The sequence below is a fragment of the Sparus aurata genome, chromosome 13 (genome assembly GCF_900880675.1).
Source record: "Sparus aurata chromosome 13, fSpaAur1.1, whole genome shotgun sequence".
NCBI lineage: Eukaryota > Metazoa > Chordata > Actinopteri > Spariformes > Sparidae > Sparus > Sparus aurata.
In genome coordinates, this window is record NC_044199.1 from 31,897,298 (window position 1) to 31,920,450 (window position 23,153).

At 43.5% G+C, this 23,153-nt stretch overlaps 1 protein-coding gene across 1 annotated transcript; it reads left to right on the top strand.

Annotated features, from left to right (window-relative positions):
* The first annotated feature begins 1,381 nt into the window (after positions 1-1,381).
* Positions 1,382-22,892, top strand: arl10 (ADP-ribosylation factor-like 10). Its single transcript, XM_030439003.1, has 4 exons — positions 1,382-1,766; positions 8,531-8,714; positions 15,749-15,924; positions 21,117-22,892. The coding sequence occupies exons 1-4, from the start codon at positions 1,629-1,631 to the stop codon at positions 21,288-21,290; spliced, it is 672 nt and encodes a 223-aa protein (XP_030294863.1). The 5' UTR covers positions 1,382-1,628; the 3' UTR covers positions 21,291-22,892.
* Positions 22,893-23,153: the final 261 nt, after the last annotated feature.

Sequence of the window (23,153 nt, forward strand, 5' to 3'; positions counted from 1 at the left end):
GGAGTCTGGTGATATTGCTGTTACTGGAGACGTTGCTCCTCTAGAAAACAAGTTTGTTTTTTTGTTTTTTTTCTATGATTAATAAATTAAATACTAATTACATATTTAAAAAATCAATTATTTGTGATTAAAATAATGGTTGTAATAAGATGTTTTCAGAGCCAATAAAGGAAATAATAATATATAAATGTGAGACTTGACTGTAGATGGAGCACTTCACCTCCACCAGCAGTGATCTGCTGTCCACATGTCGTGTCTCATTACAGACACACACATGCAGCTCTGTGTGATCCACATTTATGAATATTCATATTGAATTTGAGCTCGTGTGTCTCTGACGTCTTGAACTCACCTGCAGACCGGCGGCGGGTGGGCGGGGTGCTGGTGTTGCCTTCAGGTCCTGTCGGATGTTATGAAATTAGTCCCTCAGCGCAGGATCACACAAATATAAAGACATTACTTAAGTGAAAGTATTTAGTTACATTTCACCAGACAGACGGTTGTGAAATAAACATTCAGTAATTCCACTTAAGAAGTAAAAGCAGTGATGCAAAGTAATTGAGTACATTTAATCAAGTACTATACTTTTTTTTTTTACTTTACTATACTCATTTGCTGCATCAGAGCCAATCAGATTGTAAAATAAACAAATATTTCACATTTATATCTTTACTTTTGAAGTGGAAGTATAAAGACAATGTCAAAATTGTACCTATAAGTGCAATACTTGAGAATATATACTCAGTTACTTTCCATCACTGCTTTTACTTCTCAAGTAGGATTACTGAATGTGACTGAATACTTTTACTTGAGTACTGTATTTGAGTATAGTTTTGTGGTATTTGAGGCTATTACTTTATGTGATTATTTCCATTTTCTGATACATTATACTTCAACTCGACTACATTTTAGAGGCAAATACTGTCCTTTTTTTAACTTTAGTATATTAAACTACACTACATTTTACATAAAAATTGTACTTAAGAAATTGAAGAGATTCCCCCGTTTGCGGGACAAATAAAGGAAATTCTGATTCTGATTCCTAATTGTCGCACTTGAATAAATGTACTGAATTACTTTCCATCCATTTTCTGCTACTTTATACTCCCACCTCAAAATTAAAGATATTGTGTTGAAATGTATTATTATTATTATTATCATTATCTGATCAGATTGACTCTGCTGCAGCAAATAAATACAGTAAAGGAAAAAAAATGTAGTGGAGTGGAAGTACGTCAAAATTGTGCTTTTTACAATACTCTAGTAAATGTACTTAGTTACATTCCATCACTGGCTCTACTTCTTTCACCACCGCCTGTTTCAAGCGCCGCTGACTGTGCTGAGAGCCGCATCTCCATACGAGAGTCTAAATTTACGAGCCGCACGTGAACGCAGCATGTTTTTCCTTCCTCTTGCGCGTCTCGAACCAAAAACAAGCGGAGAGCTCAGCTCACATGTAGAGAGAGCAGCGGCGCCACCGGAGAGGACGGAGCTCAGTGTCAGCCTGACGGTGTGTCTAACAAGAAGCAGTGACCCTCCACCTCCTCCTCCTTCTCCTCCTCCTCCTCCTCCACCTCCTCCTTCTCCTCCTCCACCCTCCAGCCTGTCCGCTCGGGTCGCTCCACCTTATGGTTCTCCTCCGGCACATCTCCATCGCCCTGACCGCCGCCGTGGCTGCTCTGGGCTCCGCGCTCTTCATCGCCCTCAACTTCTTCTACAAGAGGCGAATATGGTCTCCACAGGCGGAGTACTGCACCATCAAAGAGGTGACTTCATCCATTCACTCATCAATCACAACAATTAACCTTATTTTATTATTTAATCAGCTGTTTAACTTGGACAGCAGCTCAGGTTACATATGTTACAGTTCTATTACATATACAGGAAAACACTGCGAGGCACTGATGAATGTAATTCAAATGATGATGATGATGATGATGAAGAAGATGAAGATGATGTTAATACTTAAGATGTAAATGATGAAGAAGAGGAGGATGATGCTTGATTAATAGCTGACTTGTTCCTGGTGGTGGTGATGATGATGAAGATGATGGATTTAGTGAAGTTAGTGATGATGATGATGTTGTTGATGATGATGATGATGATGAAGCGTTTGATGTTAACAGGTAAACAGAAGCTGATGAAGGTGAAGATGACAGTGGAATGGTGATGTTAATGATGATGATGAAGATGATGTGATGAAGATGATTTTGCTGATGTTATTCTTTAAGATGTAAATGATGAAGAAGAGGAAGATGATGATGCTTGATTAATAACTGACTTGTTACTGGCGATGATGATGATGAAGATGGATTTGATTAAGTTGATGATGATGTTAATGATGATGATGATGATGACGGTGCTTAACATGGTAATGATGAAGACGAGGTTGGTGGTCATGTGTGGAGAGAGGCTGATGAAGATGAAGATGACAGTGGAATGGTAATATTAACAATGATGAAGATGATGAAGGTGATGATGAATGGTGAGAGTGTTGAGGAAGAGGAGGATGATTATGTTGCTGCTTGTTGAATGACTCGAGAGAATGATGAAGATGATGATGAAGATGGCAGTGGACTGATGATTCTACAGAAGATGAAGAGGGTTTTGATGATGAGGATGGTGATGAAGATGTAATGATGGTTGGTGATTGCTTGAGAGTGATGATGATGAAGAGGAAGATAATGAGGATGATGATGATGAAGAGGAAGATGATGAGGATGATGATGCTGCTTGATAAAAAATCTTATTTGTTAGTGAAGATGATGAAGATCATGAAAAGATGTTGAGACTAAAGTGACGAAGAGGAGCAGGAGGATGGTGATGAAGAGGAGCAGGATAGTGATGAAGAGGAGGATGATAGTGACAAGAGGAGGAGGATAGTGATGAAGAGGAGGATGATAGTGACAAGAGGAGGATGATAGTGATGAAGAGGAGGATGATAGTGTAGAAGAGGAGGATGATAGTGATGAAGAACAGGAGGAGGATAGTGATGAAGAGGAGCAGGATAGTGATGAAGAGGAGGATGATAGTGATGAAGAGGAGGATGATAGTGATGAAGAGGAGGATGATAGTGATGAAGAACAGGAGGAGGATAGTGATAGAGAAGCAGGATAGTGATGAAGAGGAGCAGGATAGTGATGAAGAGGAGGAGGATAGTGACGAAGAGGAGGAGGATAGTGATGAAGAGGAGGATGATAGTGATGAAGAGGAGGATGATAGTGATAAAGAGGAGGATGATAGTGACGAAGAGGAGGATGATGTGATGAAGAGGAGGAGGATAGTGATAAAGAGGAGGATGATCGCGATAAAGAGGAGGATGATAGTGATGAAGAGGAGGAGGATAGTGATGAAGAGGACGGTGAAGAAGAGGAAAAACAAGATCAGTGATGTTTGAGAAGAGGAAGATGAAAAATGACGCAGCAGAGACAATGGCGGACGACGCTGATGATGAAGATGATGTTTGTGATGTCACTGATGATGTAGATGATGTGTGTGATGTCACTGATGATGCAGATGATGTTTGTGATGTCATTGATGATGAGGATGGTGACGACCAAAGAAAACTGATGTTATCGATGAAGATGATTGTGAGGATGAAGATCGTGAAAAGATGATGTGGTCGAGGCCACGACGACAAATAGGAAGCATGATCGATGACGTTTGAGAAGAATGTGATGAAGATGAAGATGAAGATGAGGGTTCTGATGATGTCATTGATGATGTCATTGATGAAGAGGATGGTGTTGTGATGAACGAGGGAACGATGACAACGAGGAGAGCTGCAACGCTTAGTCGATTAATCGATTGGTCGATCGAGAGCAAATCAGTTTCCAAACATTTTTGATTATGGATTATTCGTTGAGGACATTACTAAAGCTGCAGCGGTTAATTGATTAACGATCAGTTGCTAACAATTCACTCAATCTGCAACTGTATTGATAACGATTGATCAGTTTGAGCCATTTTTCCAGCTTCTTAAATATGAATATTTCTGATTTGTTTCCTCCTCTTGTGACGATTAACTGAAGATCTTTGTGACATCTGATCGACATTTATAATTATTCTCAAATAACTAATCAATGAACCCACAACATTTTAATGATGGTGAGCTGCAGCCCTCCCAGTGAGAAGAAGAAGGCGCTGTAGCAGCCTCCCTAACGACGATGACGAGGGTGGAGACGTCGGATGAAGGTTTTGTCAGAATGTATTTTTAGGCCGCTGAGTGGTTTTTGGTCGTCTCCTGCAGACAGAAGCAGAAGTGAAGTGGCCGGCTGACTGAGGCTCTTAATGAGCGATTCTTCAACGGAGGACTCCAGCTGCAGCCTGAATCTCTTAATAAAATCTATTTGCATGTCTCTAATCTTGTTTCCCTCGATTCAATCAGCGGCAGCAGCCTGTAATAGGCTTAGCCCGCTTTATCTGGCTCAGCCTGTCTTTAGAGGATAATGTTGTCAGTGTGTGCCGGCAGCTCGCTGCAGAGGGGACGTAAATGTTTTCATCCCGGGAGCCAAAGTCTACCGCCGCGTATTGTCATCACGTCCTCGGCTTCAGAAAGCGGTGGGTGGCGGCGGGGGAGTCGACTAACAGCGCGTTTCTGACCCCGGGGAGCTTCGGCAGGTGGGAAGGCTGCACGCGCTCATTTACACAGTCGACGAGCAATCAGTGAGGCGGCAGGAGAAAGATCCAGCTGCTGGAGTCAGTGTTGGAGCAGCCACAGGCCAGAGACCGGCTGTCTGAGGCGGGCTTATTCACATTTCTGATGTCTGTTTGTCGTTTCTGCACCGATGTAGGAGATTTAGACTTTAAAAGAGCAGCTGCAGAACAGTTTAAACTCACGGTCTTTGAGATTTTCGTGATTTCAAACCACAGTCTTGATATTTTTCAGTTTTATGACCAAACTAATCACCAGAACAAATGTTTGGAATGTGCAATTCTGCAAACCACAGATACGAAACTTTACTTTTCATTCTTACGTTGTGTTGTGACAACGCTGTCGGCTTTAGGACCCTAACTGTCTTCTGAAAACTAGCTGTGACGGAGGCCAACTGCGTCGCCTCACGTCTCCTGTATCTCCAACAAGAAGCCGCACTTGAACGCACCGCGAAGACGACAGCCGACGGCCAACAAGCTTGTACGTTCTGCGCCTGCCTTCCTCTCTGTGAAAATACAAATGCAGCATTTTGACAGCGCTCCTGCTAATGAAGCCGTTTCAAATCGAGAAAGTGTCGGCTAAAAAGTCGCAAATAGCACTGGCAAAGAGGCGGAGGAGGAAAAATACGGAGAAACCAAGTTAAATGTGTGAAATCGAGGATACTAGCTGTGCTGTCGGCCTGGTGTCTCAGGGACTTTAGGCATGTAAACCACCTGGTTACAGTTTGGAATAAAGATCAGGTTTTGGCATCTTACATCCAGCGGTTTCGAGCGTACAGATGTTGAAACACTGGTCTTTCGCTTCATCCTGTCACGAAACCCCCACCGACCCCTCGTCCTCCAATCTGAACACCATGTTTCACGTACTGTAGAAATGTTGAATCATCACATTTAACGTATCTGTTATTTGGAAAAAAGTGCCGACCTTTTACTCACTTTCTACAAAATGTGAGCTTTAGCCTCTGCTGTTGAAAGCACAAGAACACAACTCCTGACTTCCAGTAACACAATCTTTGTATCTTCCTCTTATCAGGCGACCCCAGTAAACACCCACGTCTTTTAGACTTCACACTCGCAGACTGTGACGCAGACTTTAGCTAAGCTAAGCTAACATCTGTTGACTCCAATTCTTTCTCAACACAAAGACGTGAGATGAAATCAAAGAGAATATGTGATCACACAGTCTTGCTAATGCTACGCTAACACAATCGCTCTCACTGCACAACAATCAAGCCGGTTATGATGGGGTGCATTCTGGGTAATGTACTGATTCATTACAGGGATATTCCGGTGTAAGTTTAATCCATGGTCTAACACACCGTGAAACTGTGTTAGACTCCCTCTGGAGAGATCAAGTTAGCAGACCGCTAATTTACGGAGTTTTATCAACCTCAGAAACGACCGCACGACAACAACACACTGCAGTAAATGGATCCAAATATAAACCACCACCAAAAAGCCACAAATAATGCTCAGAACAGCACCAAACTTCAGCAACAGTACAAATAGGGTCTCAGCACATAGTCCGGGGCATCTAACCTCCGCTAGCTTAGCTGGATTTCTACTGAAAAGCTGACTAAATTTACCACTCTTCTGCAGCAGCTTCCTGTTGACGGGAAGTCCCGACGAGTCGATTACCGAGTGCAGTAGAGTTCCGCGGCTCATGGATGAAATGTATGATTATGACTCCATGGAAAAGCAATCAAAGTTCATATGTGTCTTACCTGCCAGTTTATAACAGTTATTATCGAGAGCGGACAGGGAAAAGAACGGAATTGAGCATTTCTAACTGCACTCGGTAATCGTCGCGTCGGGACTTCCCCGACCCGGAAGCTGATGGAGGAGAGTTGAACTCTGTTTTTAGCTTCCAATAGAATCCAGCTAAGCTATCGGAGGTCAGATGCCCCGGACTATGTGCTGAGACCCTATTTGTACTGTTGCTGAAGTTTGGTGCTGTTCTGAGCATTATTTGTGGCTTTTTGGTGGCGGTTTATATTTGGATCCATTTACTGCAGTGTATTGTTGTCGTGCGGTCGTTTCTGAGGTTGATAAAACTCCGTAAATTAGCGGTCTGCTAACTTGATCTCTCGAGAGGGAGTCTAACACAGTTTCACGGTGATTTAGACCATGGATTAAACTTACACCGGAATATCCCTTTAACTAGACACAGACGAGGTTCCGACTGACGCTATGTGACAAACAGTGTTGGAGGATCGCGGCTCTGAGTTTTGCTATTCAGTGCTGCAGGCGAGCCGGCTTTACTGGCTCCTTGTTAGAAAGCCGATGTGCTGCCAACCATCTGCTCTGCTGGAGTGTCCTTGAGCAAGACGCTGACTCCCCGCCAGATCCAGCTGATCTGCAGCTGAGCGGAGCTTTTTCACCCCCCGTGGAGCAGAAAAAAGAAAAGAAATCAATATTGAATCTCTGCCTTTTTATGAAAAAAGGTCTGTGTAGTTTGAAATCTGAACGAAGTCTGCATTTGAGCTGACAATGGGAGCAGGATCGGATGATTTTCACACCATTTATCTCGGAAACGATGTTTCATGTTTTTGTCCGACAGACAGACAGACAGACAGACGTTTCCTTTGCATTGTTGGAGATCCAATAATGACCAGAAGATAACAAGTATGCAGGAATTGATCACTTTGCACAAAGTCCGTGCTGATAATGCGGCAGAAAGTGGCACAAGCTCTGCAGCCTCAGCAGCTGAAGAGCTGCTCCAACACTGTCAGGGTTTGAGGTTCGTCTCCCAGCGGGCTGCAAACACTGGAAATACAGGAGGCGAGCTGCAGATCTGTCAGAGCTGCTGAGTTAATCTGAAGAAACTCAGCAACACCAGTCAGTAATTACAGCCAGAAGCACGTCAGAGAAATTTAATTACCACCAAAAATATCTTTAATTCTTCTCCTGGCGTCTCTCTGGCACGATTAGAAGGTACTTGTGGTGTCGAGGAGTCTAATTAAAGCCGATTCTGACGCTGAAAATGATCTAAGATTCTCCTACAGCCTCAATCATCCGTCAACGCGGTGACGTGAAGTCTGATATTTCGTAACAAGAAAGCTAAAACTGAGGCTTCGCCGCTCTGAAAGGGCTGATATGAATTGCTAATTAAGTGGCTGCACATCAGCGCTGGGCATGAATAAAGACTAACCTTGTGTGACTTTTAAAAGGAGGCGAGCGACGCGTGAAGGATCTCAGGGGGGATTGTGGCGTCTCAGGTGAAAAAGAGGGCGCTGAGGTTGGAATCCGGGATGATAACCTTTCACTGTGGACGATCGCTCTCTCGGATCTGACCCAGATATCACAGAGCAGGTTTCTACGATGCTGCTCCGTCTTTTGTTTAATATCACGAGCGTTGCCTCGAGAGGTTTTTGCAGACGCTGATTCATTCTCCTGAAGGGAGGACGGAAGGCCCAGCTGCCTACAGCATTCAGTCAGACTGAGAAAGATTGATAATTGGTGCTGGCTCATCAGTGGAAAATGTGAGAATTTCATCTGGCGCTGCAGCTCACAATCATCATCATTGTCGGTTCATGTGCTGATCAGCGACGTACTTAAATGTCTCGTTTCATCCAGAACGCACAGATATTCAGTTTACTGTCACTAAGACCTTCAATATGGAGCCCAGAGAGGCTCTTATGACGCCATCTGTGGAGTTCAGACAGTCTTTGCTGTGTTCAGGTTCGGCCGTGGTTTGATATTCATAATGCGCCTCAAAACATTTACACTATTAATCATCAGTATATTTGCGCCGTTCTCATCGTAAAACTGAGCAAACCGCCTCCGTCGCTGCTGAATAAACCATGTGTGTTTAAGTTTTTGCCTCCAGTTTTTTAAGCCTTTCCGGACTCTGACTGTCTTTGCTCTCCACCTGCAGGAGGAAGAGGAGCGTGGGAAGCGGCAGGTCCTCGTCCTCGGTCTGGACGGAGCCGGGAAGAGCAGCATGTTGCAGGGTTTGACCCCCGGGGAGCCGGCGGCTAAGAGAGGCCGCTGCCGACCCACCCGCGGCTTCAACTTCATGAGCCTCAACGCCCCCGCCTGTCAGCTCGACTTCCTGGAGAGTAAGACTCCTTTTATTCCTCGAAATCAAACAAAGCGGATTCTGTGTGTGAAGTCAAGGAGACATTTATACTGTATCAAGTAGCATGAAGAGGAGAACGGGGAGGAGATTGTATCTCCCTGTCCAGTACAGTCGGCCGTCTGTTTCATTAGACTCACATCGCACCGAACTGAAACAACAGAGGAGCCTGAAAAACGTGATTTTCAGTGTGATTTCAGCATCACAAGACTTTTCCTCATAAGCTTAAATTGTGGAAGAACATTTTTGCCACTTTACTTCCACATCAAGTAGTACAGAGCAAAACATGATCAAGTGGAGGTGTTTTTGTTTCACCAAGTCCAATATTCTCTCTGTTTTCGCTCTGTTTTTGGTCTCCACCACCTCCCGAGGGAAAGATTCGTCTCTAACCTGTCATTATAAACCATGTGATGGATTACATACTGTACATACGATTTGCATGATGTGCATTAACAAATCGTAAGGAAGTATATCGAGCTTTATTATACTTTCTATACACACTTCATTAATGCTTGCGGGTTCTTTACACTGTAGTCTGATGTGCACCTTCTAGGCCTGCACGATGTGAGGAAAATCTGCGATGTGCGATAACACTGTTCAATATTGCGATGATGATATAACTTCTGATAAATAAACAAATGTTGAAGTTTGCATATTATTAGGTCTTTGGTGTAGGTCTTTATGGTTGTATTGCAGCTGGTGATGGAGGTTGTGTTTCATCTAGAAGTGCACAACAACTGCTCGTCATGTTTTACACAGTACCTGTGTTTGTAACATCCAAAATAAGTCCATATAGCAGAAGTGCTGTTTCTGTTCACCACAAGTTCTTCATCGACCACATTTTCATGGCTTTTCTCTCCTCCCTCAGCCATCATAACCTGGCAATCACCACCAAACTGATGCAGATTAATTGTGTCAGGGTAGCTAACGGCTAGCTGGGGCTTCATCTGATTGGCTAAATGTTGGCGTGCTCACGGTGCATGTAAACAAAACGATTTTTCTTATTCATCGCGTGTCAGGCAGTCTTTCGCAATGTGTTTATCACACATGTTCATATCGCGATGACGATGAAAATTTGATTTATCAGGCAGCCCTAGCACCTTCCCAGAAATCTAACTGCATGTTGGATAACGAGGAATGTGATTGGTTCGCTTGGTAGCATTGGATCTTTTGGCCCTCGTGACCTGTAGTCCCCCCAGTAAACAAACCGCCCTCTTCGGCGGTTGCAGTCGCTCCTGACCGACTGGCTGCTGCTCTTCGGTCAGTGCCGTCCTCGAGGTTTTACCCGGACAGATCAGCTGAGTTTAAACTCTCTATAAAGCTCCGAGATGCAGATTCACTTAAATATTCTCTGGAGGTTTAGCTACACCTAACGCATGGTCACCTTGTTCTCTTTCTTGTGCATTTATATTAAATTGATCAATTACAGCAGTTTCAGGCGCTGCGACATAATAAGGTTGTCAACAGCAGCGATAATTTCTAAATACCAGGTGTTTAAAATGATACAATGTCCACATCTAAAAAACAGATCCACGTTCAGACTTTCAACCCAACCTGACTTTTATTTCCTGTGTTGTCGTCAGAGGAAAGCATTATAATCAAAGTTTTTTTTTTATATTTCTGGTATAACTTTAGTACATAACTTGAAGTTGGAAGCTGTCGCTGAGAGCTTCACCCAGATTTCACTTGTTTACCTCCAATCTCCTCCCTCAAAGCTGCTGCATCCATCACTGCCAGCACAGAGGCAATCTGTGGCACCTGCTGTATTGTCCTTATTTGCTCGGCGACTGAGGAGAACTTCTGGCACTTTTTCTGCTTTCGCTATCGAGGTAGCATTTAAGCTCGTTACAGACGACCTGAGCGCGGCAGAGTTTCAATCATGCGAGTGCCAAACAGGCGCGGCGGATGTTTCCAGCTGGATTTTATTTACAGACAAATACACCAATCCTGCTAATTAGCATTCCACTGAAAGCCACCGCGCCGCATTAAAAATAGCCTGAATGACTTTGCTCTTCATTCAAACCGGTCTGGAGTGTGAGGCGCTCAGCTGCGGTCGGGCCTCGCCACGAGTTTCTGCGGATGTGTTCTGAGGAATGTGTCACGCTTGGCGGCTGATTTATTCATGATCTGAACACAGAGATCGGTTCGGCTCCCTGAATCCTTTTTCTCATCTCTGAAAGTTAAGAGGAACACATGTCACCGCCCACTCAGTCACCGAGCTCCGACGGCCCTGTGCGTTAATGTTAAGAGTCTTTGTCTGGCTGACACTGATGCAGAGGCATGTTGACAGCTCGGTGCACACTTGCGCACATCAGGAGCAGTACAGTGCTCAGAGACTGACGGCTTCTCTTCATGAAGCCCGCCGGGGAAATCAAGCTAAAAGTCTTTAAACTACAAATGAAAAGATGCAGATCAGATCAGTCGGGGACGGAGTTTGAGGCTTTGAGCAGCTCAGACTTCGGTTCGTGCTGAAGGGAAGTGAAAAACAGAATCAGGAAGAAGTTCTGAATATGTTATACAAGCTGTGTGTGTGTGTGGTTGAGGCCTATTTTCTCAGCTTTCCTCATGAATAAACATCCAAGTGTTCGTACAGTATGTACCAGTTTGATCTGAGGAACTCCCTGAGCTCACAGACTGACATCCAGCATGGACGCCATTACAGGGTAACATCGTTTTTTTTTTTTCTTCGACCCTATTTCACATGTTTTTGCTTCGAAGTGACTAATGGGACAACGGTGTTTGGAGTCGGTCCAGTATTGAGCGAGACTGCTGCATTCAGCCGCCGTGAAATTGGCTGCAGGCAATCTACATCCACTTAATGTCCTTATTTTGTGTCCAACAACGTTACGGAAAGACAGACGTTTTCTGTTAAAGAGATCAAAAACAGCAGCTATCACTCTCGCCAAAGACACCAGACTCCATTAACAGGATCAGTGATTGTATCATGGGAGAACACGCTTCAGTCAAACCCGACAGAAACACAATGAAACTCAACAAAACCATTTTGGTGCCTTTCAGCAATCCTCTTTTATGTCGAAGTAAACCCTTAATCCACTGAGTTAGACGCCAAAACACTGGGAGACGTCAGAAAAGGTCTCTGGAATATCGTGCAAACTGCGAGTTGTTTATCTTTCTCTGAGACACGCCGACACCGTCTTTCACTTGTATTTGAAAACAAACCACACGTGTGCACAGCATGTTGCCAGAGTCGTGGATGAAGTAATGGCTGCAGTCCAAGTGAAAGGTGGGGTCAGACAACACGTGTACCCAGAGTGAAATGGATGAGATACAACAGATTAATCGGCCGCTGACACTGGTGAAGGCCTTCTTAATTGTCGGTCAACAAGCCGAATATCCGCCGGTAACGATCAGCAGTAATGTAAGCAAGCAGCCATCAGATGAATGTCCTGGTGAACACAGAAGTCAAAGTTAAATCAACTCGTGTCTCCAGTGGTGTTTTGTGATCGGATCGCACTTCCCTGCTGAACAAACATGCACGTTTTACATAAAAGAAAGAAATAACCTTAGCTGTAACATTTGCCGAATTAACAAGTATGTTCAGGTAGTTAAGAATTCATCATAGTCAGCGTTTCACAAAGTTCAGAAAGTTTGTCCCGATGCAACAAGTCTCAGAACTGAGTGTTTCTGTAAGGGGGGTCTGGGGATTACCTGCTCAGTTAAATTGAGTTGGCTGTAGGAGCGGCACAGTGGGTGGTACTGTGTGGAGACACGATCTCCATTGAAAATATGCAGGGATCGTTTTTTTGGCCTCAGGAGCCACAACTTGGTTCAATATATCCTCGTCATTCACACCCATGAGTCAGTGTCTGCAGCTGGTGTGTGTGTGTGTGTGTGTGTGTGTGTGGGTGTGTATCTGATCTAATAAGGCAGCCTGCAGAGCAGCAGGACGAGCGTCCCGCTGAGCTCCTCTGACTATAAAACACGAGCTGCCCACAGCGTCAGGTCCTGCGCCTGTACCACATCAGGTAAACAGGTATTTATTGCTGCCACACTGCATCGGCTAAAGGTACATCACCACCCAGTTACCTAGCAACATTCTCCATTAAGTCCAGCACTAATGAATTCTCGCTGCGCCGAGGCAGCGACGACCTGAAGTCATACCCCGCCGCTGTGAGAGCAGTGATTCGTTTGGCCGCAGAGCGCCGTTGGTCATTATAGCCGCGGGTCAGTTCTACCGCGCAGCAGGATTGTGGGAAGTTAAAGCTTTCAGTCACTTTGAAACTTTCCTCATCATTGAATCTGGTAACAAATGTGGCTGTGTGGGCTACAAACTGTGTTGGTGCTGAAGTGTTGCAGGAAGATTTAACAAGCTCTTTTCTGGGTTGGACCGCAAACTATTGACGACGTTGCCTCATACAACAGGAAACAATCAGTAACCAGTCAGTCCAGAGACACAGGCCCTGCTCACGCCTGCTTTAACAGCCGTCCGCAGTGATTGAAAGAAGGCAACTTTAGGGACAGGTGTGAACACGGCCCACATTTGAGATCTGATCAGTGTTTTTGCACGAGTCGTGGGCCACACCGAAGGACAACTGTTGTCCACTGTGACACACGAAGAAGCCACAAAAACAGGCAGGATGGATTACACACCAGACTCCCTTAACAAATCACTCAATTTTAAGAGTTGCTGAGTGAGGAGAAACTTTATAAACTTTGTGAAACGTCTACAGCAAATTCTTTATCATCAACACAACATTTTACTGAAGGTGGACATGTCAAATTCTACAAATACAGGAAACTGAAACCAATGTAGGCATCTTCTTTGACACCCATGGAGAAAGTCCCCAGACTCCCTTAACAAATCACACAATTTTGTGAGTTTTAGAATCAGGAGACACTTTATAAAGTTTGTGAAACACTGTCTATGACAAATTCTAAATCATTCATGCTTTCTTGTAAATTCGGCAGTAAATGCAGAACATTAAGTTGTTTCTTAACAACTTCAGTTTCTTGAAAAGTCTCAGTTTTTCATTGGCATCGTCTTACCTGACAACATATAGCAGCTGTGTGAACACACTGTTTTCACCACGTATTAATGAAAACAACATTTTATTGAAGGTGAACTTATAAAATTTTACAAATACAGTGAACTTAAACCAATACAGGCTACTTCTGTTTCACTGGTGGAGAAAGTTCCCAGACTCCCTTGAAAAATGTTGCAATTTCTGATTTGTTGAGACAGGAGAAACTTTTTAGACACTGAAATGCTGTCTCCAACCAATTCTTAACTATTTGGCTCTTCTTGTGAATTCGGCATTAAATACAACACATGATGTTGTTTCTTTCTTTGTTAAAAGTGTCAGTTTGTCACAGCGTCACTGTAGCGTTGTCACACATCAAGAAAATCCCCAGACTCCCTCAAAGAATCAAACAATTTAGTGAGATTTTGTAAAACACTGTCTCTGACAAATTCTTGTAAACTCAGCAAATGTTCCACTTTACGTTCTTTCCTACTTGGTGTAAAAAACATTGTAAGATTTGTTCCAGTGAGCAGAGACGTGAGATCACATCACAAGTGGTCACCTGACACACGTGTGATCAGACGACTCAGGACAGATGATGATTTACGTAAATAAACTAATCATTCCAGCTCTCAAATCTCATTTGAAGATAATCGGCAATCATTAGGTAGTGAAACAAAACACGCCTTGAATACTGAAACAATTCCATTCAGGAGCGATTCCTCTGAGTGAGAGAGAAAAACAACAGAGAGGAGAAAAGAAAATAAAGGCCAAAGAATGCAAGAAAAACAGATAAATTATGTAAACAAAGGAACGAAAGGAAAGAAAAAGAAAAATATGCACTGTTGTATTTTGCTCAGAGCCTCGTTGACGTATCGTGTCTGGAGGCAACAAGATGGAAAAAATGGATTTAAACCAATTTCCCCGGCAGAGAAACGTGGATATAAATAATGGCCAAGTGCCGTCGGTGCCCATTTCATCCCTGGGTGAAAACTAGATTAGTGATTTCTCTCAGTCGGGTGCACATCTGAAATTAATCTGTGGCCAATTTGTTTGTAGGGAGGGGAACGCCACCCGCTTATCTAATTCTACCATTTGATCTGCCCATTTATTTATTTACGGATGAGATTTATTTGAAAGGCTTCTTCTTCTTCTTCCTCTTCTTCTTCTTCTTGCACAAAGGAGGCTGACAGCAAACATCTGCCACACTCAAAGCATCACGCCGATGACTCACCGGCTCTAACGTGCAGTGACAGCTTTCTTTATATGCACCAATTAAACAACACGACATCACATTCTGTTTTTATCTGCACGCACCAGTGTGTCTTTGGATACTTCTGAAACCGGTATTTAATTTTGGAAACCCCCACTTAGAACTGCTGTGTCACAGTTCACAGGCTCCACCCTCTGCTGATAACAAACGTCATAACGAGCTGATAAAACACTTGTTTTATGATCATGCGAGTTTTAGGTGCTTTCGTCTTTTCAAAAACTTGTATTGACGTGAAGCTCTCCAGAAAATGCTAAGCTGAAAATGTAAAAACATAAATGTTCAGATGGAATTAAACGCATTTGTCAGAATAATCAAAATATCACTCTTTGACCGTATCACGCAGCCTGAAAACAAGGTGACTAAAGGTACTTCTTTTAAGCCTGTGACAAAAATAGTAACCAGACTCCCTTACAAAATCGTGCAATTTTGTAAGTAGTTGCGTTCTGAGACACCTTACAAACGTTGTGAATTGCTGTTAATGACAAATTCTTAATCATTCAATCCTTCTTGTAAATTCGGCATAAATAACAAACCATGAAGTAGTTTTTTTCTGTGTAAAAAGTGCCGGTTTGCTGCGCCGACACTGTACCTGTACAGGTGTTCCAAACCACTGGTTCAACTGAAGAGCTCGCAGCTTTTACTTGATGAGATAAGATAAACATGGTGACACATGATACTACTGGTGGAACATGATGGCCTCGGTGGTTTGTTTCTGTTTTTCAAAGCGTTGGAGTTTAAAATGTTTGTATTTTCTCTGTTCAGTCGGCGGAGGGGAGGACCTGCGGCGGTACTGGTCCGACTACCTGAGGAGGACTCACGTTCTGGTGTATGTGGTGGACTCGTCTGACAGGAGCCGCCTCCCATTGGCTAAGGCTGAACTGCACCGCCTGCTGAGGGTGGAGCCCGGGCTGCCGGTGGTCGTCCTGGGAAACAAACAGGTAAACGAGACGTCCTCTTTATCTCTACTGAAAAGACCAGTGTGCTCTTTTAGCATGTTCTAGTTTATTAGCTTATTTTATAGCTTATCTCAGAATACACTGACCTTTAATACACATAATTTTGTATTATAAGATGAACTTTTCCTGACACTCTCCGCAGAGATAAAGTAACTAATAGGAACAAGAAGTTTTTGGATCGTCCCAGTAGATGACTTGACCAAAAGTGCTCCGTTTGGGCTCCGACAGTCTCAGATTGTTATTCTCAGCATCTGACAACATTATGGAAAGGATCTCTACAGAGACAGACCTCCACGATAAAGAGAAAAATCCTGTTTAACTAGAAACAAATGTTATGACGCTTCTCTTTAAAGCCACCAGACTCCATTTACAAAACAGTCATTTTACCATAAATAGGTCAATCAAACCACAGAAATAAAGTAAAACTCACAAAAACCTTCTTGGTTTGTCCTTCCAGTGTTCAACCAAACACCTGCTCTAGTTTGGGAGAAATACATCTTTCAATCACCGTGTTAGAAGTAAAAATATGCCTGACTGCCCTCTTGTAGCCATTTTGGTCAAAAACCAAACTGGCAGGCAGTAAAAACAGAAGAAGCAGGCAGCAAATCCGAGTATAGAAATACAAAAAAATACACAAACTGATTAATTAAGCACAGATTAAGGGCTGAAAAAAAGACAAAGGCAGGAAGTGGAAGGTAAAACATGACACAAACACAACTTTGCGCTGTAGTTTGTTGGTTAGAGACAAACAGTCTGGTAAGCGCCTCCTGTTTGAAGCACAATGTGAAATAGAAAAGCAAACAGTAACAGGAGTGAACAGCTTTAAATTCACACTCTGGTGGTGAAGCTATCTTATTAAGGAGCCTCTGCTTGAAATCACACTGAAGTCTATTTGAATAAAGTACACAAACAGAGCCGAGCAGGTACACACTGTTCCTCCTCCGTCGATCCGGCGGTGACGATCCATCACGCTCCTGAAATAAACATTTCTATATTTCCGCCTCGGCTCGTTTATCTTCGCCCTGCGCGGCACTTGTGGAATTATACATGACCCCTTTCGAGGGGGAAGCAGGAGTATTTGTCACGTCTGCTGTCAGAGCGCTGCAGCCTGTTCGTCCTCTGCGCTTACACCTCAGATAAAACTCAATATCGTTAACGCCAGAGCTGGATGTGTGCGGAGCAGGTGCAGTCCGGTTAGACGCCTTTTCTCTTCCACTTTCATCTTCAAAATGAATTAATAAAACTTGTAACATCAAACAGAATACCTGCTATAGGAATGAAAGAGAGACTTGTGCCTTTTAAGCCTTTTGACTATTAATTTGAGAGCAGCAGCCGCAGAGATCCAGATCCTCTCGCAGGGTTACACAGGTAAGCGTTTGATGTTCGTGCATCAAAAATGTTCAACGTAATTGCGAGATTTCCCAGCGAGCAAATGTTTGTTCCGTCAGAAGACATGAAGTGGGCTAATCTAGGTCGGATAATGAATGTTAATTAGACGTCCACGTTGCAGACAAGCTTTGCTGTGACAGCAGTTAAATTAGTGGTTCAGCATGTATTTAGATCTGATTCACAGCAAGATGCAGTCATTTAAATGAACGTTACATGAAACCACTAAAGAAAGTAACTTTTTTATTAGAATTTAGCTCATTTGTTGTTAAAAGTATTCTTTTACATCAAGTTATGGGAAATACACAGCTTGTGTTTGTAACGACCAAACTAATGTAAGTTACCATGATGTAAAATCAACCTTTTAATGTTTTTATCACATACATCTCGCTCTATAACTCAAAGTCATCTCGTAGGTTTTCTAAATGACAGTTAAGAGTTTGTCACTCGTTGAAAACTCATCCTTTACTGCACGTATAAAAGGAAGGACTGAAAGGAGCGTTTCTGGGGCCTCATCGATTATAAAAACACACCTTTCTAGCGCCTTTTAGAGGAATTGTTTTCTGCTTTTCCCCTTCAGTGTTCTCTGGACGTAGCTATGGACAGATAGCTCTACTTGTTGCTACGCTAACTGCTAACCAGCAGCCTCATAATGAGCACTTCTGGATCGAGGCCGTGCGCAGCCTCCGAGAACGATGACGAGTCAGTTACAGCTCCGAGTTGAATGTAGCTGCTTATAACTCGCTCGATTCGCCGTGCAGCTAGGTTAGCGATCGTAGCCGAAGCTACCAAACCACCTCAGTACTGTGTTCCCTATCGTCACACTGGCCTCTGGAGGTTGTGTTGGTCCAGCCCGGTCCGGCTGTGTTCACTGTGAGCTGCACCTCTGTTTTACAGGAACTTTAAAATAATATAGCAATCTCTTCAAAAGCACTTTGTAAAAGCTACGACAGGACGACAAAATCAATCTTTTCTCAATATTACTGTTTTGACCAGTGGCGTGATCAGACTTTTTGAAGGGCAGTGGCGAAAAGAAAAAAAAAGGCACACACAGTGTGTTATCGCCACTGAAGAGGGCACTTTAGCACGTTTTGGCTCCCAAGATGGCAGTTTATCATGTTTTAACCTGCCAAGGGAGCAGTTTAGTGTGTTTTTTCCACCCAGGAGGGCACTTTAGCGTGCATTTTGCCACCTAAGAGGGCACATTAGCACGTTTCGGCTCCCAAGAGGACAATTTAGCTTGTGTTTTGGCTCTCAAGAGGGCACTTTAGCGTGCATTTTGCCACCCAAGTGGGCACTTTAGCACGTTTCGGCTCCCAAGATGACACTTTAGCTCGTTGTTTGGCTCTCAGAGGGCACTTTAGCGTGCATTTTGCCACCCAAGTGGGAACTTTAGCACATTTTCGGTTCCCAAGAGGACACTTTAGCTCGTGTTTTGGCTCCCAAGAGGGCACTTTAGCGTGCGTTTTGGCTCCCAAGAGGACAGTTTATCATGTTTTAACCTGCCAAGGGAGCAGTTTAGTGTGTTTTTTCCACCTAAGAGGGCACTTTAGCACGTATCGGTTCCAAGAGGACACTTTAGCTCGTGTTTTGGCTCTCAAAGAGGGCACTTTAGCGTGCATTTTGCCACCTAAGAGGGCACTTTAGCACGTTTCGGTTCCCAAGAGGACACTTTTGCTCGTTGTTTTTGGCTCTCAAGAGGGCACTTTAGCGTGCATTTTGCCACCCAAGTGGGCACTTTAGCACGTTTCGGCTCCCAAGAGGACACTTTAGCTCGTGTTTTGGCTCTCAAGAGGGCACTTTAGTGTGCGTTTTGGCTCCCAGGAGGGCAGTTTATCATGTTTTAACCTTCCAAGGGAGCAGTTTAGTGTGTTTTGCCAATCAAGAGGGCACTTTAGCTAAACCTAACAGCACATAAAGTCTCATTTAAAGATAACCAAACAAATGGAAGCTGTCTATCAAGTGTTGAGCTCCACCCAGTCCTAAAGCTGGACGGTGTAGAAAGGTATTTTTCTGCAGGAACGGTTAACACATCTGATCATAAATCACTGCGCTCCAGGCTGTTATCTGTAGATGTGCACTGAATTCACAACGGCGAAAAATAGTAACTCATAATTACAGGACAGCGCTCAGATACAAACCCTCGACACGTCTGCGCGTGAATATATTATTTAATTAGAGTTCTTTCCCTCTCAGGATCATTTTGTTTCCAGATCTGGATCTTGATGAAAGAACTGGAGCCTAAAGCTTTTGTCACGCCGTGCACATGACGCAGGTGGAATAAAACTGATAATGTCTCGAGCAGGAGGAGCTCTCTCTCCGACGGTGAGACCGCCTCTCACCCACCACTGCTTTGTTCTCTGCCTTAAACAGCACAAAGGATGTTTCAGGCAGAAGCTCCGTGTTGGTGCAAAGAAACGAGGCGGACATCTGTAGACCGCAGCCCCGGCTGAAAGCTTTGTGTAGGAGGGCGGCGTTACATTCACTGTCTCCACATGCACAAGTTTTAATCAGCGCTGAGCCAACATTTGACATGAAGTTGTGAAGTTATTTGCACATTTTTAAGTATTATGTAACGTGCATGTGCATCATTTTGTTGCTCTTGCGAAGTCAAGTCAGCTTTTTGAGGCGGAATACATTTGTTGATGATGCTTTTTCATTGGAATATTGTGTAAATGTTAAAATAAGGTATCCGTTCGAAGTTCTTCTGCTCTTTGGACTGTTGTAAACTGAGTCCAGTTATATTTCAGGATGTGTTCTCAGTCTTAACACCTTTATTTTACTCAAATATGGCTAAATTTACATTTATTGCTTGTTGTTAGCGCAGTTAACTGTTTGTATTTGTCATAAGGAGAAGGCTAACAATACGAATGCTGTGTATTCAACCATATTTTATCAAAATACAACAAATTAAGGAAATGCACAGCTTCTGTTTGTTCCTAGTTTTATGTTTGTACCACAACTAAGTTTAATTACATTAGATTTGAATCACAAATGCAATCAAACAATGCTAACGACAGAGCTGTTGACGAACACTCATATTTTGTGACATTTATTACATTTAATTTGATGCTAACTCAGTTAACCGTTTGTGTTTGACGCCTGCATCCAAACTAAGCTAACGTAGCTAACTACAAACAGAGGCATTGTACTTTAATAGTCATTTCACCCAAAATATACCAAAACATGGCTAAACACATCGCTCCTGTTTAATTTAGCATGGTGAGTTGTTTATTTTGATGCTAGCAAACAAACTAAGCTAACATAGCTGCTTCCGAGAAAGACGTGTCAGCTAACGGCGCAAGCTAAAATTGAAAGTGTATATAGCAGAGAAGTTTCAATATTTTTATGAGCATTTTGATTCCTTTCTAAGAACATCTGTATGCATATTTACGGAAGAAAACAGCCAAATAAGCTAACGTACCTGCGCCCAACAAAAATGTAACAGCTAACACACTTGCAAAGCAAACTAAGCTAACGTTGTTACGTCCAAGAAAGTCATAACGCTTACTGCACCAGCTGAAATTGAAAGTGTATATTTTGCTAAAACATGACTGTTTGGAGCAAACTGATCATAGAACAGAAACGTTTTTTATGAACACTTTTATATCTTTTTTATGAACATCTGTATGAAAAGAAAAGAAAATGTTCAAATACTACAAATGACGAGAGATTATAATGAGTTAAATACCGGGACAGAAGAGAACTTGTGTGTGTGTGTGTGTTTCGGTTATTGCCCTTGTCATTTCTTTTCAGACTGACTTTAACTGGTTTGACGCTCTTCACAGGATAAGCCGAACGCCGTGAGCGTGTCGGAGCTGCATGAAGCCTTGTCTCTGGGCACCGTGACCGAAGACAGGAAGCTGTTCCTCTTGGCTGCCCAGCTGGGCTCTGATGGGGCCCTGAGGAACTCCCGCCGGGGCCTGGACACCTTCCAGGACCTCCTGCTCCAGCTCGTCTGATCTCCACTCCCCCCTCCCCACCCCCGCCCTCCTGCAGAGCAGAAAGTAGGAAAACAAAGGGATGGTTTCAGGCAGTCTTCCTCCTCCTCCTCCTCCTCCTCCTCTTCCTCGTCCTTGTCTAAGCTCTGGCATATTTGAGGCAGAGGAAGAGGAAGAGGAGATGATGAAGACTGCAGGAAGTGAGGCAGAGAGATGACTGAATCAGAGCAGAGTGAGGAGATGCCAAGCCACGGTGGAGCACGCAGCCCTCCTCCTCGCCCTCCTCCTCGCCCTTTCTCAAACGTCAGTGCAGCCTGTTTTTAGAAAAAGCTGATATCGAAGCTCATCTCGTGTTACACTAACTCTCATCTTACTCACCGGGGAGGAGGAGGAGGAGGAGGAGGAGGAGGAGGTGCACAGCGAGGAGGACGAGGACAGCAGGTGGGACAGAAGGATCAAGGTTTGTTCACGGATTCTGTGACTCACAACCTCCTGCCGATGACTCAGACTTTGGACTTTTCGTCTTAATGTCGACCTGTGACGGGTTTTATTTAAGCATGTAGATTCTACTGTATATAATAATGTGTCATGTTTGTAGATGCGTATGCAGATTTTGTCTGGTTTGCTGTTTTATGAAAACATTTTGTGGTTCGATCAAAAAGTCAGCGAAGCAGAACAGATGATATTCAGGGTTGCCAGGTTGGAGCCTCCCCCCCTCCCCCCCGTGGGACTGAAGCTGCAGCAGCTCTGTGAATTCATCGACTGGGTGTTTGGAGGATACTTTGCTGACTCCTACACCGAGGCTTTTCTGAGATCCTGGGGAATTGTGCGAGGGATTTCAAAGGGACCCCCTGACATTTTGAGAAGCAGAGCGTTGTGTTTCTTGTCACGACTCGAGAAAGTGTCCACGACTTTATACACGACCGCATTCTGAGCGTCTTCATTTGACACCGATTCCTCTTTTGTCACGCGTTCAGTCCCCACATCACGACAGAAATGAGCACATATCACTCTACTCAGCCAAATTAAGTGAATTTAATTAAACGACTGTGAACGGATCGATCGGTCATGCGACTCCAGAAGATTAATAAACAAGCAATCTTTCTCTGGGGGAAAGCAAGTGAAAGATCAGAAGATAAAATCTGTTTTCAGTCAGTTTTAAGGATTTATCTCGATGCTTTCGGTGACGTTACACTCCCAAAAAACCCTGTTTGCTCCGCGGTCAGACGCTTCCACACGGACCAGTATTCAATAAAAAGGCACATCCATGAATGTATAAATGAAAGTGGAATCGATGGTGTATGTGTGCAGCGATGTTTTGCTTCTGACGCACAGTTTTCTAATGAATGTGAAGTTTTACTCCTTTTGATGTACAGTAATTCTGCAGACATGTTGTTTCCACAGTAACAGAGATTTCAGTGGATCGTTGTGTGTGAACTGTTTTCATAACCCAGGATTTATGTGTTAACGTAAATTTAAAAATGTTGGATATAAAGTCATGCATGTCTTCATGTTTCGTTGTTTTCTCTTCCAAGATGTCATGAATGTGCCGGCTGCAGGTTATCTAGTCTTAAAGGGGTACGCTGCTGTTTTTACACATTAAAGTCTCTTTACAGGTCTGCACACCTGTGTGAAGTCTTATAAATGTCACATGAAGACTATTATAATACATTACCACTACACCACTTGTGTTTTACGGGTGTTGATGTAGAGCATCAGTGTTGTTGTGTTGTGTGTCTGTAAACATTTAAATTTAACACTAACATACTGCAGGTCAAAGCAGCCACAGCTACACACAGTAAGGAGATGGCGAGGTAGACGAATACCCCAGACTCCTTTATAAAATCGCTTAATTCTGTGATTGATCGAGTTAGGAGAAGCTTT

What these genes read in the sequence shown, in the direction of transcription:
- arl10 (XM_030439003.1), top strand. Translation starts at nt 1,629, where the DNA reads ATGGTTCTCCTCCGGCACATCTCCATCGCCCTGACCGCCGCCGTGGCT. An exon ending in TCAGCTCGACTTCCTGGAGA is followed by an intron (nt 8,715 to 15,748) that starts GTAAGACTCCTT and finishes TTCTCTGTTCAG; the next exon opens with TCGGCGGAGGGGAGGACCTG. An exon ending in TCGTCCTGGGAAACAAACAG is followed by an intron (nt 15,925 to 21,116) that starts GTAAACGAGACG and finishes CGCTCTTCACAG; the next exon opens with GATAAGCCGAACGCCGTGAG.